Source organism: Notechis scutatus, chromosome 2 (assembly GCF_049901735.1).
Source record: "Notechis scutatus isolate UNSWTSFEM ecotype Mainland chromosome 2, rNotScu1.2, whole genome shotgun sequence".
NCBI lineage: Eukaryota > Metazoa > Chordata > Lepidosauria > Squamata > Elapidae > Notechis > Notechis scutatus.
Window position 1 is genome coordinate 125,667,330 of NC_142010.1, and position 21,540 is coordinate 125,688,869.

Below are 21,540 nucleotides of genomic sequence, written 5' to 3' on the forward strand. Positions count from 1 at the left end.
TTTGGTATCTCTGGCTGCTTAAAGACTGTGCTGATCGGTTGGCTGGAGTCTTTACCAGGATCTTCAATCGGTCTTTATCCCAGTCCACTATTCCATCTTGTTTGAAGGCTTCCACCATTGTTCCGCTGCCAAAGAAGTTCCCTGTCAATAACGTCAACGATTACAGACCAGTGGCACTCACTCCTATCATCATGAAGTGCTTTGAGAAATTGGTCTGCCAGCACATCATTTCTGGTCTTCCGCAAACATTTGATAAACACCAATTTGCATACAGAAGAAATAGATCTACAGAGGACGCTATAGCCATCACTCTTCACACTGCTCTGACTCATCTAGAACAGCGGGTAGGCTATGTGAGGATGCTTTTTATAGCTTTTAGTTCTGCATTTAACACAATTCTTCCACATAGACTAGTGTCTAAATTTTGGGACCTTGGCCTTTCTTATTCAATCTGCCTTTGGATTATGGATTTCCAGTCTGGCCACTCACAGAGGGTCAGATTAGATAATCATACCTCTTCAGGCCTTATTCTTAACACTGGTGCACCACAGGGTTGCATGTTGAGTCTCTTACTCTATACTCTTTATGTGTATGACTGCATTCCCACCCATGCTAGTAATACTATTGCTAAATTTGCAGATGATACAACAGTGGTGGGACTCATCTCCAGTGGGGGATGAGTCTGCCTACTGAGATGAGGTGGACCAGTTGCTTTCGTGGTGTGGAGACAATAACTTGGTCCTCAACACCAATAAGACCAAGGATCTTATAGTGGATTATATAGAAGGAACAGATCAGACATCCAGTCCTTGCTTATCAATGGAGACCAAGTGGAGCAAGTGGCCAGTTTTAAGTTTCTAGGTGTTACCATAAAAGAGGACCTGACCTGGGGTGCCCACATTGCAGCACTGGTCAAAAGGGCCCAGCAGAGATTATACTACCTGAGACTTCTCAGAAAACAACAACTGAATGGAAAACTGCTGCTGACCTTCTACTGCTGCACCATAGAGAGTATGGTTTGCCAATTGCACAGTGGCAGATAGGAAAGTACTCCAGAGGGTTAACCTCATTGCCCAGAAGATCATTGGTTGCCCTCTCCCCTCTTTGGAAGAGCTTTATAGCTCCCGCTGCCTTAAGAAAGTTCAAAACATTCTCAAAGATCCATCTCATCTTGGGAACCCTTTTTTTGAACTATTACCATCTGGCAGACGGTACAGAATAATAAAAACAAAGACAAATAGGCTGAAAAACAGCTTCTATCCTAGGGCAGTAGCTCATTTGAATTCTGCTGTATAGTGCAGTATTGGTGCGGTGTCAGGGGGTTTCAGTTCAATGTGTGGAGGGTGAAGGATGTGCGTGTGTGTTTATTTCATGGTCATGATGTGCACTGAAGATGGTGTTTGATTTTGTTGTACGAGGTGCAATGACAATAAAGTAAACTAAACTAATATTTGATGGAAGCTTATTAGAATGTGTTCATTTTTAGCCTATATTTATAATTTTGAACTGGAATACCAACACCCAATCAGCATCCTGCCTCTGGCCTGATCTTTGTACAGCTTGACGTAACTATACTATGTATGCTAAACATTGCAAAGCTATTTTTATTTGATACCCAAGAAGATATAGGTAGTCTTTGACTTATGACCACAGTGGAGCCTGGAATTTTGATCATAAAACATTGTGATCTTACGTCAAGGCATCATTTGACCAGACTTGATTTTACAACCATTTTTACAGAAAGTCATTAAGCAAATCACATGGTTGTTAAGCAAATATCAGGCCCTAGCCCAAGACACTGGGAGCTTCACTTGGGTTCATGTATCAGGTACAAGAAGTTAGGAACCAGGACAGAACTTCAAGTTTATTTCATGCTACCTATAAACAAAAATCTGAACTAGTAATGGTCAAGGCAAATTGGTGTCAGATAGGAATCAACAGACTTCAAGGGCAGTTGGACATAGGTCTCTTACAGGGATATAGTGACTCCAAACAGATTCATGGGTTTGAGTCCCACCCTTGGGCTCTGCCTCGTCATCTCTGCACGTGAAGTTTTATTGATGTATTACTATAGCCTGTGTGCAAGAATCGTCTCACCCGACAATCAACACCAACTCCAACAGTTCAGTTATTTATTTGCTTACACCTTCATTTAATTTCATTTCATGTATGTGGCTGCCAAACTCCCAAATGTAATTTAGAGAGAATGTTATATGAGAAAAATGCTTCAATTATGTCTGAAGAATAAGGATTGGGATTAATACAGTTGTTTTGTTAAAATCTTCAGTCTGCTTCTCCAAGCAACCAGCTTCCAGCCCTAATATTAATAAATATGGAAAAGAAACATGAAGTGAACATTTTTCCTGAGATGGATAGAAATAAGTTTGAGAAGTCCCGTTCTTACTAGTATAGGTAGTCCTTGACTTACAACAGTTCATTCAGTGACCATTAGAAGTTACAACTTGTGACTGTTTTTCACACTTAACGCCCGTTGCGGCATCCCCATGGTCATGTGATTAAAATTCAGACACTTGGCATTTGACTCATATTTATGACAGCTGCAGTGTCCTGGGGTCATGTGATCGCTTTTTGTGACCTTTGACAAGCAGAGTCAATGGGGAAACCAGGTTCACTTAACAACCGTGTTACTAACTAAACAACTGCAGTGATTCACTTAACAAATGTGGCAGGAAAGGTTGTAAAATGGGGTAAAATTCACATAATGAATGTCTCAAATAGCAACAGAAATTTTGGGCACAATTGTGGTTATAAGTCAAGGACTACCTGTAACAAAAAGTGGGTTTTTTCTCCCAAAGGTAGACTTCAGTCTTAACTAGGCTGCTCATTCAGTCTTCTTGTTTTCAATAGGATCCTAAATGCTTCAAATCAGAGAAGACTGGGAGAGGCCTATTAAAAGAAGGTTGGAGAGAAACTCAAGACCCTATTATGTGCTCCTACAAACTTGTATCTGTGAAATTTGAAGTATGGGGACTTCAGACTCGAGTCGAGCAGTTTGTTCACAAGGTGAGTAAAGGGCAGTGTCTGCAGATTTTTCCCTCCTTTACCTATCTTGTACAGCTTTTATGTAGAGAAAATTGTGGCAAGCTGAAGGGTCAGCAATGAGCATTATACAAAAAGTTGATGTGATTATATTTATAAATGTTCACAATGACTTACTCTGACTTCTAGTCACTTTCTACTTACTTTGGTATCAGACTGCCTTGCTAACTCTAACGTTCCCTTGTGATCCTGTGATGTAGGCCTCATATCAGCCCATGATATAAACAATCCTGACAGTTTTTTGTACACCACAAATAAACCAAATAATTTTTCCTGCTTAATCCACTACTACAGGGCTATGGCATATACACTTCGTTCTGATTTCTCACAGTTCCAAGGGAAGTGCATCCCCATGACTAGTTTTGCTCAGTCATTGATTAATTCCTAAGGGAAGTATCAGGATTTTAGGAGAGGGAGAGAGAGACAGGAAATTCATGCCAATCATCCTCAAAATAGTTGCTCTACCACAATTCGTTTGTTAGTCAGCTAGGAAACAAGAAGACCCAGGGTACATATTGCTATCTTGCCAAGATATTGTAAAGCTACAGAAAGGGCTGAGGTTTCCTGGTGAGGAAAGTCTCTCTGATTATATGTTTACTCAGCGTCTTAATGTGTAAAACACCACCAAAACTGAAACAGAGTATGCATGACATCAGGATTGCAATAAATTGATTCAAGCGTTAAACACAACCACAAAGAATATCTACTAAAGGTTAACAATGCAAAAAAAGCAGGAAATCGTGTGTACGTTTATTCCAAAATATAGCATGCTTTAACCATAATGAGAGTGATTTCCATGAAAATCTGCATGCTTTATACCATGATGTTGCAAATCTCGGCTCGGTTGAGTTGCACCATAATAATTTCTGTATGAAAATAAATCCACTGAGATTTCATTGAGTGGTGTATAAGGGCAAGAAAGAGAGGAAGAAGAGTTAAGGATGGCAAAATTAGAAGCAACAACCAGAAGGCAAGGAATGATTGACTCAGAAAAAGAAACAATGGAACTATGAAACAATGCCAACAAAAAGAAGTTAGGGCAGGAGCCGAAGGGGAAAAATTAAGACTGAAATTAATTATGTCCTTCTGAAAGCTCATAACAAGAGAAGCAATTATCTGGTATGGCTTACTTTTCCAGAATTCAGAATTTCATGTCGTTCTGAAGGTACGGAATCAAAATAATTAAGATTTCTTTTAAAAAGGAAAGAGAAAATACTTCTAAAATGTCAAAGCAAATCATGACTCCTGTCCTGGAGATCACCTACAGCCTTTGTCTTCTCCATGAATTTACCTAATCCATTTTTAAGCCTGCCAAGTTGTTAGGCACCACCCACCCATTGAGTAGAGAATTGACAAATTAAGCTGGCCACATTTGAGTCATCGTCCTGTAATTAGAGAAAAATAAATTATCTTTGTCCATTTTCTCTGTACAACACACATTTTCATTGAATGCTATTTCCTTTTACGTATTTCTTAAAAACAATTAAGTTGTACAGTTGAAGTATTTATCGTCAAGGAAGTTGTGCCAGTTCTTTGGCTCTAATCCCATCAGATTAGCTTTATCCTATTGACAGAATACACAATTTATTAGAAAAAGCTTTCTTAGAGGCCTTATCAATTTACCAACCCTAATTTTCTTCCAAAATTGCATAATTAACACTTTCTCGGGTAGTTTCTGCTCACAAGCACCATGGCTGCTGATCCACCGCAGCACTTTTTAAAATTCTATTTTGACAGAAACCTGCATGAAGGTTTGAATGAACAACATGGAAATGAAACTAAGCAACATTTCTCTTCCCTTTGATGCTTTTGATGTGCATGAAAGAGAAAGATAAATCCTTCGCTATGTGTTTACTTGCTAATGTAATCTGCTTGTAATTTATGTCCTCAAATTCTGCACATTTTTTGGCTTATATTAGATTGAAGGTCTGAAACAGACAAAGAACAAAATGGAAAAGGAAATTCTGCAGAATATAAGAGGATATGGATGTTATTTTCAGGGAATGCAGGACTATTTCTGATGATTATTTGCATCTAACTGAAGTCCTAACATGGAGTCCAGATAAATCTATCCTGATGATAAACAGCTGTTCTGTGTTTCTCAAAGATAGTGAAATTCACTTTTTATAAATTATGCCCCAATTCTTGACTTGCTTTTTGGAGATGAGGTTGCCTAGAGTCTAAATGCCCCATTTTAATACCCTCCCCCAGGATTTAGAAGCAAAACTAAATATATCAGGAACCATGTTGCTTTGTTTTAAATAGAAATATTTAACACTAAGTAAAACATTGCACCCTATCTACTAAAAGATTATACCTTGGTATATAAGTACAAGTAGTTCTCGACTTACCACCACAATTGAGCCCAAAATTTCCACTGCTAAGCAAGACAGTTCTTAAGTGAATTTAGTCCCATTTTGCAACCTTCCTTGCCACTGTTGTTAAGTGAACCACTGAGCTTTTAAGTCAGTAATACAGTTGTTAAATGCATCTGGCTTCCACATTGATTTTGATTGTCAGAAGGTCACAAAAAGTGATTACATGACAGTACAGCCATCGTAAATACATGCCAGTTGCCAAGCGTCTGAATTTTGATCACGTAACCATGGAGAAGCTGCGAGAGCCCTAAATTACTTTTTTCAATTCCTTTGTAACTTCAAACTGTCATTAAGCAAATGGTTGTAAGTTGAGGACTACTTGGGATCCAGTAGATGAGAATGCAATGCATGCTGTTAGTTTATGAGCCATTCGTCAAAAGTTGCCTGCTGCAATGACCCTAGTTTTCTTCTACTCAACTGTACGAGGCAGGTACATGTTTTTCCATCTAGCTACTCAAAGATAATGTGCACTTCTTACTGCACAAACCTTGCTCACTTTACTACTACTACTTGCTATTGTTTTTTTCCTACCTTCCTCACTTCTCTTCCCCCTCTTCTTCCCCACCGTTCTCCTATTTACTTTTGTATTTTGTACCTTATTTTATCTTATAACTCAATAAAAATGTTAAACCAAAAGAATTATCATTCACCACAATGTCAGAAATGGGAAAGTAAGCTAATGGTAAGTCTGTTAAGGGGTGTTTAGTTCTAGCTGCAAAATCACTTGTTGGGATGGGGGAATTATCCAAGGCTTGCAGAAAAGATATTTTCCAGTAAGATGCCAGGAATATCGAGGCGAAATCAGCTATCAGTCCCTATGATCCCCCGTATCTTTTTGACACCTTCCTAACTTCTCATGGGAGCAAACAGTTGAATAGCAGAGACATACTATAATTGTCACACACACACACACACACACACACCACCCCAAAAACCCCCAATAGAGTAGGGCTCTTGAGCTTCTGATAATTTGAAAATGCCAATTTTATAGAATTTTTCAACAGCTAAACAATGCAAAGAGTAAAATCGGGTGCTGCACTCTAATGGCTTCAGCTTGTTACCACCTTGTCCTCTGTGGCTCTTGAAGATGGAAAAGAAAAAAGAAAAACAATTGAAAAAGTGGGATCTAGGCTTCAAACAGCTTGTCCCTTGGTTCTAGTTGTGAGAATTCTCTTAGGCTGCCTACAATCTTCAGGAACTTGGGAGAGGAATGTTTTCCTGTTGCTGACCTTATTCAAGCAGAGCTGCTGTTGCTGCTGCTGTTCCTTCCCAGGATGGTAAGGAACAGAAAGGATAAAATATTTGTCAGAAGATTTAAGTGTGTGTGTGTGTGTGTGTGTGTGTGTGTGTGTGTGTGTTGGTGGGGGCATCAAAGGAGAGCACAAAAACCAAACTTAACCACCTGACTTGCACACTGTAAACAATGTGAACAACTGCTGGGAAGCCAGAGGCCATGAAGGAGAAATTGAAAATGGGATTCTCAGAAGCAGAGATAGAATTGTGCAACGAATGAACTCTGGCATAAAAACCACATTGGGACAGCTTACACAGTAAGCTCAAAAGGAACCCGCTGCTCCAACTTAAGTATATTGAATAACATTACAGGGAGTCCTTGACTTACGACCACAGTTGAGCCCAAAATTTATGTTACTGAGTGAGAAATTTGTTAAGTGAGTTTTGCTCCATTTTACTTTTTTTTTCTTGGCCACGTTTGTTACTGCAATCACTGCAATTGTTAAGTCACTAACGCCTTTGTTAACTTTCCTATTGACTTTACTGGTCATAAGGTCACAAAAGGGGATCACATGACCCGAGGACACTACAACCGTCATAAATATGAATCAGTTGTTAAGCATCCAAGTGTAAATCACATGACCACCGGGATGCTGCAAGGGTCATAAATGAGAAAAATGGTCATCAGCCGCTTTTTTAAGTGCCATTTTAACTTTGAACGGTCACTAAACAAACTGTTGTAAGTCTAGGACTACCTGTACTCTACTCTCTAGCCCTGAGTTTCATGGTTTTCTTTCTTCCTGAAGGATTCCAAAGACCATTCCTGAGGCTTTCAGAGACTTTTAAGTGATCCTGATACTCTCATGTTTTTTTTACCTCTACCACACACTATTCTTTCTGGCTCTTGTCCTCTCAAGTCTTTTTTAAATCTTTCTTAATTCTCCTAGGTGGTCAAAGACATATTGCTAATTGGTCACCGACAAGCATTTGCGTGGGTGGATGAGTGGTATGGTAAGTCATGTTTTTTAAAAAGAGAACTATTTAGAAGCACAAGAACTATTTCAGACATGTACTGATTGGCCTGTTTATTTTTATTCAAGTTGTTTTTATTAGAATAGTTAAGATGGAGGAGAGCGTGTTCTATCTTTCAGACAAAAGGCTAAGAATTTTAGCATGTTTATACTTGTTTGTAGCTCTGGGTACAATCCTGCTGCAATGTTGGCTTCATAATTTTATCAAATGTGTACTTTAGTATCTGTAACTCTAAGTAACAAGCTTAATTTGAATTAAATTCTAAATCTATCTGGTTCAAATCTAACGTACCTGTTTTAAAGACTAGTACCAAACTTCACATTGTGATATTAAAAACATAGCTTGCCTTTCAGTACCAGCACCATGATGTAATGGCTAAGATGTGTCCTAGGAATAGTTTCAAATATGTCCCCAATCGTGGAAACTCAACACATAGATGAGTTTCAGCCAATCAGTCTCTCAGCTAATCTATCTTAAGGCTAGGAAATTTTTGCGAGGATGAAATGAAGGGAGACAGTAATATGGGTGGCCTTGAGTGCTTAGAGTTATGGAGAAAAAGAAACAATTAATTGTGTTAGGGATATCCTTGCCAAGCAACAATTCTGCAGAAGTTTCCACTTCTCCAAAATTGAGACAGGCAAACATTTCAAGTTTATGGCTTTCTTCCAAGCTCCAAACCATAATTCTGTATTGTTTCTCTCCTGGTTCATAATGTTCACTGCAGTGCTGAATAAGGGCTTCATGGATCAGAAGAATTGAGGATTATGAAATGGGTTGAAAAACTCGTTTAATAGAGCCAATTTAAATCTACTGATTTGTTGCGGTGGATGATATAAATATACATCGGTATAAATGCAATAAACCAATTAAATAAGTAAGCTGTAAACTCATATTGTAAAGAGATATCAACTATAAAAATTAGCATAATGATTAAATTGTAAACTTCAGTACAGTTAATATTATTTTATATTAGATAACTTTATTTTTTCTTTAATAAAACAAAAAAGTTATTCACTGTAATAAATATTTGAAATCAATCACGTTCCTATTTGTTTAACTTAGGAAACGTGAAATAGGGAAAGGAGAGTGAAATTAGGCTGGACGTCAGGAAAGTTGAATTTTTGTTCCATTAAATGCACTGTGATCAATAATAAGACTTATTCAGATTTATAATTGAGCCTCCCAGCCAGCCTTTATTATCCAGACTTGAACCACTTTTCAAAGATTAAAATTTCATTTAGTTATAAAAGGATAAATCTTTAAAAGGAAACATCACTGGAGTTTGTTTCTCTCATGAGAATAGCTTTCCACTGTTTTATCATTTGACGTAAATGTCTTGTTGCAAAAGTTCCAAATGGTCTTTTGTTTTAGCTTTGAAGAAAAGTAGCAGGTTGCCCATTTCTTACAACTGAGTCCCCTGTGATGATGGTGCTAATAACTTTTTGGCAGGCCCCAAATTGTTACTGTAAATACATGAGAATCATGAGTGCTGCAATGGGTGTGAGGCCTTCTGGTGCACTTACATTTTCCTGACAACTCTGCATTTGGATTGTTATTGTTGAACAACAGCAGATGAATATATAGAATTAGAATATTTTACAACTTTGACCAATCTTCAATATTTCTTCAGCATGGGAAGCATATGTTTCTTAGAGGTATCAAATGAATTCCCTGGACTAATATAGAACTGTTCAGGTTCTAATTTATTTTAAAATATACATTTTGTTGATACAAGGGCTTCATCTTCTAATTGCAGACTAATCCTCAATCCTAAACTTGTTTACAAAGACCTGTTGCCATGATTTTACTGTTACTTACTATCCTGTAGACATGTGTAAGATTGTTGACTAACACACCGTTCGCTTTGCCATAAGACAGCCTTCTTGCATTAACTTCAGTATTGCTAATGAGGAGCATGAATACTGCTTGGCAGAAATGGTTTTAATCATTGCTTAGAAGCTTCTTTGATAAGTGCCTTTTAATTGTAATTTTAAATTTAATTTTTAATTAATCCTTAATTTTAAGTGAGGAAAAAAAGGAAAACATGATGATAATATGTGAATCATATCAGTATTAATGGAACGTATTATGAGAGTTGAATTACTAGAATGTGCTAAAACAGGAAAGTGCTAAAAAATATATATAATTTAATGGCGTCTACTGCAATATAAGAACACTCTTTCCTCCAAAGAAGAAAATAGAATTCAGTGTTCACATGATCCTGTAGATATTTTTAATATTGTTCATATATTCATGTTTCCACTATTGTGGGAGAACTGGATTGTGTATATTTCAACTGGATAGCCTTATGATAAAAAAATAATAATGAAGAGATACTGATGGTTGCTTGACTTTTAAAGCATTAAAAAATTTCAGTTAATCTATTACTCACCAGTACTCTGCTATTAACATGATTCAATATCCTCTACAATCTAAGCCAGGTAGTGTTGAAACAATTTAATATATTGATGGGGAGCATAATGTTATTTAAAGTAGTGCTGTATAATTGTGTTGCAAAGTTCCTGACAAGGTAAGTAGATTTTTGAGCTGTTCTTTAACCCTTTCTCTTTTTTCCACCAGGAAATCTTCTAAATTTATTTTAGAAGATGTCTGCCTTTGGCAAAGCCTGCACCCTGCACTTTTCTTGCCTAGCTCATTTCACAGAAATAACCACTTTCCAAATCCTTACACTGTGATACCTTTTAACCGATCCTTCTTATAACTTACTTCCTTGGCTGGTTTATCTAGCTATTTGCCTACTGATACCCGAGTTGGCTTCCTGCTTTGTGGCTTTTGCTAGGAAGAAATTGAGTTTGAATTAATGGAAGGTCCCATCATCTTGAACTTTTTTCAGATATGACTTTCGAGGATGTTCGAGATTATGAGAAAAATATGCATGAAAAAACGAACATTAAAGTGTGCAATCAACATTCATCTCCTGTGGATGAAATAGAGAGCCATGCCAAAGGAAGTGTATGTAGTGCCTTTAAAAATATTGCCCACCATCTCCTAATGCAAACAAGGAACAGAACATGCTGTGCTTTAGGAGATTGCTATGGGAGGTCACTGCAAACGCCTGCCTCTTTTATGCCATTTTCCCTATCAAGTTCTGGAAGGATCAACACAAGGTTGAAAAGGGTTTTGCAAGCTAATATATTTTGGTGGGTTGGCTCAGAGTAGAAGCCTGAGAGATATATATACTGTATAAATATATATGCATTTCCGTGTATAATTTTTGCTTAAAAATTGAATTCTTCTTATTTTCTGAGCCGGCTGGACAAAGGCACTGATGTCTTGTTTTCCAGAACATTTCTTTTCTCTTTTGTCAAAAGAGTCTCTCATTGTCTCTCATTTTAACAATGGGATATTTTTTTAACAATAAAATAAAATTAAGGGGCTTTAAGATGTATGTGTTTGAAATAAAACAAAAAATTGGTGCTCTCTTGAACGAACTTTCTGCTAAGCTTAAAAAAAATAGACACGACAGAGTGAATGGCATTTGAGTTGCTGATTACATCTATCCTTGAATTATGAATCAAAAATAAACCCAAGGGATGATGCATTGCATGTCCGTACACATCTTTAGCTGCAGTGAGTTATCTCCAAGGAAAATGAAATTGTCAGGTTAGACTTAACTGAATGTACCATGTGGCAGTTTTGTCTCTGTTCTCTCTGCCTATTGATGGAACAATCCTTTCTGTGATCTATTAGATCAGATTCAGGCAATTAATATCCCAATGATACAGTTTTCTTTAGAAATAGATAATATCCTGGTTCAGATTGCTGAACTAGGACCAGGACTTCTTTAAATTTTGGTTTATTCAACAAGCTATAATGGTACAGTTTGTTGGCATATAATACTCAGGCATAATGGATGGGTTCATTCTTCATACCATGCCGAGAAATAATTAAGCAATAATACATAATGTTTTGTTATGTACAAATCAGGCTGCTATTTTATGCAAGTGGACACTATCACTTTCTCATTCCATTAAAATTACTGCATTTCACTCAAGTAGCAGTGATCATATAGGAAAAGGAAATGGAAGTGGCACTTTTATCTCCAAGGAAAAAAAAGTATTAATTTGGGAAAAGTAAACTCTCCTTCAGTCAAGCTCAGCTCTGGATGACTTCATAGATAAGATTCTTGGCAACAGTACAGAAGCATTTTGCCATTGCCTTCTTCACAATTTTTTTTAAACCATCCATTATAGTTTCCTGGTTTTTCTTACACTCCCCCATCCAAAAACTAAGCAGGTTTAACCCCATTTAGTTTTTGGAAATCTAATAAGTGTAACTGCTGGTAGATGGTAAGGGCCAGCTGGATACTGGAATAGACAAAGAATAAATTGTTTAATGGCGATGGAAATTCTTGCAAAAAAAATTCCAAATTTTCATATTAAATAAGAATGCACCTTTTATGTTCCCTTTTTACATACAGGTAGTCCTCAACTTACAACCACAATTGAGCCCAAAATTTCAGTTGTTAAGTGAGACATTTGTTAAGTGAGTTTTGCCCCATTTTACGACCTTTCTTGCCACAGTTATTAAGTGAATTGCTGCAGCTGATAAGTTAGAAACCAGGTTGTTAAGTGAACTGGGCTTCCCCATTGATTTTGCTTGACAAAAGATTGCAAACCTTAGGACACAGCAATGGTCATAAGTATGAGCCAATTGCTAAGCATTTTGGATCACCTGATCATGTTACTATGAAAAACAGTCATGTCACTTTTTTCACTGCCACTATTACTTTGAATGGTCACTAAATGAACGGTTGACAGTCAAGGACTACCTCTGTTAAGATCTCACATGGTCAAAAGTAAATAATCCTCAAATTAGGCTGTTATCAAAACTAGAAAAAATGGAAAGGATAGCTCTTCCCCTGCTAGCCCTTGACATAGAGCGGGCGGGAGGAACAGGGACAAGAAATCTTAACATTCGTTTTGGCATAAATGTTCAATAAATGGGGCACTGGAAGTCTACATAGACACATGGTCAAAATTCAGATGCTTGGCACCTGATTCATATTCATATGGTTGCATTATTCAACTTTTGTGACCTTCTGACAAGCAAAGTCAATATGGAAACCAGATTCACTTAGCCACCATGTTATTGACTTAACAACTGTAGTGATTCACCTAACTGTGGCAAGAAAGCAAGGTCGTAAAATGGGGCAAAATTCATTTAACAAGTGTGTTGCTCAACAACAGAAATTTTGGGCTCAATTGTAGCTGCAAGTCGAGGAATAGATGTAAATATCAAGAAATCTAGAAATAATAAAGCCAGTCTTATGGTACGTTTCCATTACCATGCTTCTCTCTTGCCTTTGTCATGACTCCAGCCATTAATCCAAGTTATTGAGGGGCCACATAATACTGATATCAGTAACCAACTGCTCCTTTTTAAGTTTTTCGCATGTCGCACTATTCATCTCCCAGCAGTGATGAGTGGTAATTTAAAACTTTACTAATTAGATTTTCCCCAAGTGTATGGTTTCAAAAAACTCTTAACAACCATTTGTTTGTCATTTGTGTTTGAACTTCTCTTAGTTACCTTCCTTAGGAATCCATGCTCACTGCAGGAAAGTTGAAACTCAAAGGAAGCTGGAATTTCTTGTGAATAAAGAAACTCTTCCCTAATATTCAAAACATTAACCTGGCTTAAAGTGCAGAACCCTCAAATGACCTTTTGCTGAACCCATCTTGAATCTTGAATTGTTAGAAGGAAAAAAAAAAACCAAGGAGATATTTTCTCTATGGAATTTGTTATGTATGTTTAAAGAAAACACACATTACAACAAAGTAACTCTGCCCTCTGGTGGAATTATTCAAGATGTAATATTTTATGTATCTGAATAAAAATCCAAGATCTTTCAGTTAGGTGAAGACTCTGACCTGATCGTTACAGCATCCCCATGGTCACATGAACAAAATTCAGGAGCAGCGATTTGCTTAACTGTGGCAAAAAGTTGTAAAATTAGGCACAACTGCCTTGCTTAGGAACAAAAATGTGGGATTCAGTTGTGGTCATAAGTCAAGGACTACCATAATTCTGGAAATAAACAAATGTTGCTATCTTAAGTTTTTCGCTCATTGTGAAAAAAATAGTTTAGTTTTGCAGTCTCAGACTCTTCTTTCAGTTGTCAGCAACTCTTAACAGTGAGGTGAATGCTGTTCAGAGATGGCTCCTGAGATTTCAGCAGTACTTCTGAACCAGTGGCCGTAGCTCCTCTTAAGTAGATACGCACACTGACAGGCATGACTCCTTAAAGACAAAATACCCCAATAAAGCTTTGCGCTGATGCCAATTTGCACAGTTGTCCTAACCCATTCTTTCTTTCCTTTTCCTTGAAGACATGACTATGGATGAAGTCCGAGAATTTGAACGAGCAACTCAGGAAGCCACCAACAAGAAAATTGGAACCTTCCCTCCGGCGATATCCATCTCGAATATCTCCCTTCCCTCTTCAATCCGCAGTACTCCTTCTAGTGCTCCGTCTACACCTCTGTCCTCAGACGCACCGGAATTCCTAACGGTTCCCAAAGATCGTCCGCGGAAAAAGTCTGCCCCAGAAACTCTCACGCTGCCAGATCCAGATAAAAATGCTCTCTAAACCCAGCATGGCTTTTTCTCCTTATGACAAGCTATGACTGACAGAATATCATTTGCAAATTTCATGGTAGTTGTTTTGGTTTAAACAAATATTGATCTGGAATCATGTGTCTCCCATCCCCCCATTCCCTTAGGCTTCCCCTGAAACTAGTTAGCTAAATGCATGCAAGGTCATAGTTCATGTGCTCTGATTCCCAAACTAAAGCTGTAAGCCATAATGACAAATGTTGCTATCAACCCAGAATTGAAGTAACTTGTTAAAAAAGAAAAAAGAAAAAGCAGTCTCTTGTAGTGATGGCTGCAAGCAGAAGATCTAAAATTGCAGTGTTGGTGACTGAAGGGGGTTACAGGGATTTCATGAAGCTGGCGAGGACATCCTGAGAGAATGAGGTTCTCCTTAGCTATATTTCTCATTTCAAGCCATTATATCTCCATTTCTGAAATCCTTTTTTACTCTCAGGCCGAATGCACCTTAAAGTAAACCTTGGAACTGCTGATTCACTGATCAACACTTGAATACTAATAGATTCAGATTCCTTTTTACAGAATACAACTCAGGATTTGGGTGTAGCTAATGCACACTTTAAGCTCTTCAGAAATTAAAGAACCAACGTGCTCTAGCTTTGTCTTAAATTATAATCATTTTGAGACCCTGGAACTATTTGTATCTTGCACAAAAAATTTGTAACTCCTTTTTATTCTGTGCTGTTGTGAAATTTTTCTGTGTTGGTTTTGGAGAACTGGGACCTATTTCAGGAAAAAAAATGGAAACACAAACAAATAAAATAGGCTCCAAAGTCCAAATGGGACAAATATATCCCAAGAAACAATGTTATTATTAATTCATAATTCAATTCAGGTCTTCTGAGTTCCTATGAAATTAATGAAAGTCAAGATTGAAAACCCCATTAAAAAGTCAGCCCATTTTTTTGCAACATTGTAAGCAGTCATTCATCTATTCAACAACTTGAAGTTTTGCTGAGGGTATTCATGCTGGCCTGTTAAAAGCAGCAGATTGTAGCATAAAATATGTTAGGCTTACTGTGCAGATTCTTTCCCTCATTTAAAAATCCTGCATATGTATTTGAATGTGTGTGTGTGTGTGTGTGTGTGTGTACATGCATACATATATACAGGATTTTTAGAATGAAATCCACACACACACATACAAGATTTTTAGAATCTATAAATATATGAAATAGTGAATACATTGTAAGGCCGAGCCATGAATAAAATTAAGAAAGAAAACTTGGGGAGATCCTAATGAAAAAGTAGGTTTACCAGTAAGTCTAATATATATCATGCTCAAGAGAGAGAGATTCAATGCTTTGTCCAAAAGAGATACTTTTTTTCAACTATGCTCATTATTATTATTTCCTTTGAATGCAGGTAGTCCTTGACTTTCAACTGGCTGCTTAGCAATTGTTCAGACTTAGGACAGACCACCTCGGGGAACTTACAACCTGGCTCCAAAGTTCCAACAGCTATACCCCTCCCCTCCACCACTGTGGTCACAGGACTGCATTTCAGCCACTCAGCAACCGGCCTGTATTTATGGCTGTTTGTAGCGTTCCACATCCCATGACCACGTTTTATGACACTTTTTTGCCAAAAAGTGGCATTTGCTCCTGTTTTTTGGCAAAACCTACCCATAGGAAACAATTGGTTTGCTTAACAACCAACTGCAGAAAAGGTCATGAAATCAGGTCAGTCATGTGGGTGACCGCTGTACAATTGTCACAATTTACAACCATAATGGACAGCTCCATTACACTTGTAAGTCAAAGACTACCTGCGCCAGCACCTGAATTCAAAATGAAAAGGAAAACATGGTGCACTGCTACAGTTGACAACTCATTCAGAAGCCTCCGTCTAGTCCTTGTTTAAGAGCAGAACAGTTTATGTGGGAATCTTCTGACAGAAATAAAAACCTGCCAGCTTCCTGAGTTCCTTCAATTGTATTCTTTATCAACAATGAAAATAGAAGTGTTTTTCTTTTGGCTTTTGGTACCTCAGAAAGTGATTTTAGTTGCACCCAGCCATAGTTTGGAGAGACAAAATATTGGCCTGTTAATTCCATCACCCTTCAGTCTCAGGAATTAAAGATACTTCTCCGATGTAAAATTTAGGACACTTGGCATCTGTTCCTTTCCTTACAATTTATTCAGAATCTAATTTAGTAAATTAAGTCAGTAGTTAACCACATCTAAACTAGAATCATTTGTAAAAGTGTCATAAACATATAGCGATAGTACAAGGGGAATATAGAAATATATATCCAGACCTCAGGGGGATAAAGATAACTTTGAATAATTAAGAATTTCTAGTAAGCACGGCAGCATGAATTTTCATATGAAAAAGTGTAGCAGACTCAAATCTCCAATTAACTCTCAAGTGACTTCTTACTTAAATTGTACATACCAAGGGGACTATTGTTTATTTTTTAGTCATAGAAAGGTAGAGTGGAAGAACAGAATGCACTATGTGCATTTGAAAACTCAAAATATGTAGTAGCTTTAATTCTGTCTTTAATTCCCCTCATCATTTAGCTTCATGCCTTTTCTCAGTTATTACTCAAAATATCTTTTTCTGTCTTGCTCAGCATTCTGAAGTTCTGTGTGACACTTGTTAATACATGTTTTCATTATTATTATTATTATTATTATTACATTTCTATACATAAATACACCCTGAGTTTGTGGCTTTAAGTTAGCAGAAAATTATGATAATTTCTGTAATTTTAAGCCAAATGTTGCTCTCCCTTATCTGCTGTTAGAATCTTGCACAAATGGATAAGCCAAGACATCAAATTATTGTGTTGATTTATTTTAACTATTTCACTTCTTCCTCAATACTTTGGCTTGGGAATAAGATCAGGTGTTTTTCAGTTATATATATAGATATATTTTAAGAATATGCTTGTTAAAAGGCTGCATAGTACAAAAATGAAAGGTAATAGCATGCTATGGAAAAATAATGGACTTTTCTATGATACTTTCTGCTCTCAATGCTGCAGCAAGAATTATTTGTTCAACTTGATGTGCTATCCAAATTGGGTGCTTAATGAATTGACAAATTTTGATTCTTCTGCATGTCTAAATGATGGCTGACACAATCCATGTGTCAGTCTGCCTACTCTTTGCTTTTCCTATATTTCAAAGGAATTAGCAAAAATCAAATGGATGTTTCTTCAGCATATACACTCTCAAGCACCTATACTCTTCACCAATTATTTTACGCTCTTTTGTCACATTTTTTTTCCTTCCGTAGGTTTTGCAACTGAGGTAGTCAATTATCCAATTTACTTTTCTTTCTTGATTTTTGTCATCTGCTTTAAAAATGTATATTTCTGACACAGGAAGAATAACTAAATTAAATTTCTAGCATATTTTTGGTTGCACTAATGTGTCTTTTCCATGGGAAAAAAGTTTGGCTGAGTTGTATTGTTGACTTGTCTGTTTTATTTTGTACAGAATCTGCTGTATATTTTTAGCTGTATGTTTTTTGTGAGGATCAGACCTGTGGATGTTTATCTATTTATTTTGTGGAACAAAGTGGCACTTTCAATAAAGTCTGGTGCAGCAAAGCAGACTGAAGCCTGACTAGGCTTTTGTACCTTAGTCCTGTTCCCCCTTTTTTAAGTGAGATCATTTGATTATTGTTAAGAAGAGGAAGGAGGACTATGTTCTGAAATGAATACACTGCTGGCTTTAAATTAACCTTTCCTATAAAGAAGGGGGTAGGTTCCTGAAATTATCTGTTTAAAGACCCATCTTTGACTTCCTAAGCAAAGAAGAAAAGCTTTTTAAAAAGTTGATTCATGAGATTCTCATAAGGTTGCTCAAACTTTATTGTTGAAAACTCTGGCATATTTTTCATCGTGCTTTCCATGTACATAAATCTTTATAAATCCATGTACATGTGCTAGAAATCTTCATGGGGTTATATTTGCTAAGAAAGTTTGCAACGAAAGTTTTAAATTGCCATAAAATAAATTTGAGCCTAGCTGTTTTTCACATATCAGTGTACATACTGCAATTGATGTACATTTAGATCAATTGTTTCATATTAAATTAATAGAAACAGTCTAATCAATTTTCCGATAGCGATTTCACAAGGTTGTTGTTCTGGGGAAAATAGGAGAAGGAAGGAATATTAGGTATGTTTGCCCCCTTGAATTATTCATAAAATGTGGAATAATAAATAAATTGTCATTAAAGAGCCCAGCTGGAATGCTATTGTCTAGAATAGAAATGTTCTGGGCAATTTTTCCTAGTGCAGATTTCTGTTTCATTGGCAGTGTTTCATTTTTTTAATGAAACTTTTAAAAACTTTGTTAATAGAAATGAAAATGGCTGTGCTCTCTCTAATAGGAGATATGTGTGTCTTTAATCACTCATGGGGTTATATCCTGAGGTTCCTCTCTATGAGCAGAAAAAGTCAAAACAGGCTGACCAAACATATCAGTTAGCCTTCCGTGCTTAGCTGAGGGCCTATATTCAAGCAAAATTCCTCTCATGCAACTTTGGATTGAGATTCATTTGCTGCACTGGAACTTTAAAACATGGCTGTTGTTTAAAACAGTGATCCCCAACCTTTTTTATGCTGCGGCCCGGCACCGGCATCAGCTGGGCGCCTGACGCCCGGCATCAGCTGGGCCGCCATCTTTTTGATGAAAAGTGCTTCCGGTGACCTCACCGGAAGCACTTTTTCATCAAAAAATGGCGGCATGCTTCGATGAGCTTTTCCGGGTAGAAATGGCTTTCTACCCGGAAAAGCTCACCGAGCGCTGGCGCCACCATCTTTTTGATGAAAAGTGCTTCCGGTGAGCTTTCTACCGGAAAAGCTCACCGGAAGCACTTTTCATCAAAAAGATGGCGGCGCCAGCAACCAGCGGCCCGGTAGGACTTGTTCCGCGGACGGATACCGGTCCGCGGACCGGTGGTTGGGGACCCCTGGTTTAAAAGACATCCAATGTATGCACTTCCTGGTGGTGAAATCATAAGATGGGAAGGGTTCATGAACTTGCCATTAGGAACTCATTAATTACCATCCTTCAGTCTTCTGTTTTCATAAAGGCTTGAAGCTAAACTAATCATGGGGAAGGGTTTTCTTGTTTGGACGGCATCGTCTTAAAATTACAATTGTCTATGATTTTTTTTAATGTTCCTTCTAGAAATAAGTTTTTTTGTTTTATTTCTGTGACAACCTTTGTAACTTTGAATGTTGTGTATAGTAATGAGATTTTCTGAGGTTTTTGTTTGTTTGTTAGTTGGTTTTTGGTTGTAAGGTTAGTGTAATGAAGGAAGGACCAAATGATCCAAGTTACACATACAAGACATGAAAAGAAGAATCAGAGTCTCATGGTTTCCATACGTACATAATTGTTGCTTTTTCAGTTATTTATTATTGTTTGTAAAACTGCCTTTTCTTACATTCTGTTGTAAATAAACTACAAGCAATCTTCTTTCCAAGACTGCCTTGCTTCATTTCTGAATTTATGCAATGACCAAATGCTCACCTTGCTATATTAAAGGCTTTACCTCTTCAGCTCTAATCCATGGTGTCAAAATATCTAGGATAGAACCAAATGAACCAACGTTAGAATATTCTCTGGTGGGAAAAGGGTGAATATTTGGATGATGGATAAGAAGATAGTAGAGTTTCCAGTAGAAGGCATGGTGGACATTTGATGCCAAACCAATGAATTGTTTTTGAATACCCCAAAAGACCAACAAACACACAAACTTTCTTCAAGTGTTTACTGGAATGAGTGCCATATCAATTATAAATAAATAGCTTCATCAGATGTATGACAAAATGAATTTGTATTAGTTCAGATCAGTTTTTAAGGTACAATAAGATGCTTTGCTTGTGTAAATAAAAGATTCACATAATGGAAGAGTTGGAGTAGGCCTAGAGCGAGCCAGGCTGAAGTTCATTCTCAACCATGGAAGCTTCTTGAGAGAATTTGGTCAGTCACTCTTAACCCAATCTATTCATAGCATTGTTGGTTGTGGAGAAAATATGGGGAGGGAAATGCCATGTATGACTGACTGACTTTCTTTCTCTTTCTTTCTTATAAATTATTTTTGAAAAATATAACATCCGTACATTTGTAAAATAAAATAAAGTAATTCCCATGTCATTATGATTATATAATAGATAGCAGGTGGCAAAAAGTTACCACATTCTGAATTAAGATCTAGGCAATTGGGAGGCTTCCTATAAAGCTTTGTATGTATAATTAATGGGATTCAGAGAGGAAGGCGTGGGGTTAATTCTACAGTCAGCTAAGGCTAAAGTCATAAAGGATGACTTTGTAGGATGACTTGATTCAGTTTCGTTTGTAATGTAAATCAAATGACTGAGAATGATAATTTTAGATATGTTGAGTGTCCTGTATAAGCAATAGTTTTATGCTAAGTAAGACCTTTGATCCCTCTGTTATTGAGTAGTCCAGAAATAAGGACCTTTTCACTGCAAGCTTTTTAGTGTATTTTTAATTTAAAATGAAAAGGCCTGAACTTGGAATTTTCTGCATAGAAGGAATGTGCTGGGTCACTACACCTGCTTTTGTGGTTTATAATTTACAGCTTCTTCCTTCCAGCTTCTTTTTTCTTTTTGCAAAAAAAAATACACTGTTTACATAAAGGTTTGTGCTACCCTGCTCAAGCTGACTGAAGCTGATGATATGAAGGCCATTTATTATTATCATCAATGTCTATGTAGTTTTGCTACTGCAGTAATGTTCATATATTACTTTGGGACCATCGTTCATAGTAATTAAAACTACAGTTGATTAAAAACAAAACAGTTTTAAAAAATAGCTAGTCAATTTAAAATAGCAGTAACAGGCAGCAACAATATGGAAGGGGTCCAGAGGAAACCACTCATCAAAATCTAGCAAGATTGTCATTTAAAAACAACAACACTTTTTACAGTTAAAAAATAAAGGCGCCATCCAGACTTCTGCATGTCATAAGCAAGGAGGTCCTGTTCCAAGTACTACAACTTTATATCTAGAACCTTCAGAAATAATGGAGCTTCATCCAAAACAGCCTGGATGATCTATTTCTACATCATTGTTCCTGTTGTTGAAATACACTTCTGTTTAAACGCAAAACTAGTATGATAAAACTAGACATTTACTTCCCTGTTTCAAATAAAGAAGACTGTAACTTTTACATTAAAAGTTGATTCTATATGACAGGGACTGCATTCT

General features: G+C 37.0%; 1 protein-coding gene across 1 annotated transcript in view; it reads left to right on the top strand.

The window, feature by feature from the left end:
- Positions 1–15,246, top strand: part of PITPNC1 (phosphatidylinositol transfer protein cytoplasmic 1) — a 181,398-nt gene extending 166,152 nt beyond the window's left edge. Inside the window, exons 7-9 of the mRNA XM_087956104.1 lie at positions 2,869–3,024; positions 7,619–7,682; positions 14,057–15,246. Coding sequence (XP_087812230.1) covers positions 2,869–3,024; positions 7,619–7,682; positions 14,057–14,316 — 480 coding nt within the window. The 3' untranslated portion in view covers positions 14,317–15,246. The remainder of the gene's footprint in view (positions 1–2,868; positions 3,025–7,618; positions 7,683–14,056) is intronic.
- Positions 15,247–21,540: the final 6,294 nt, after the last annotated feature.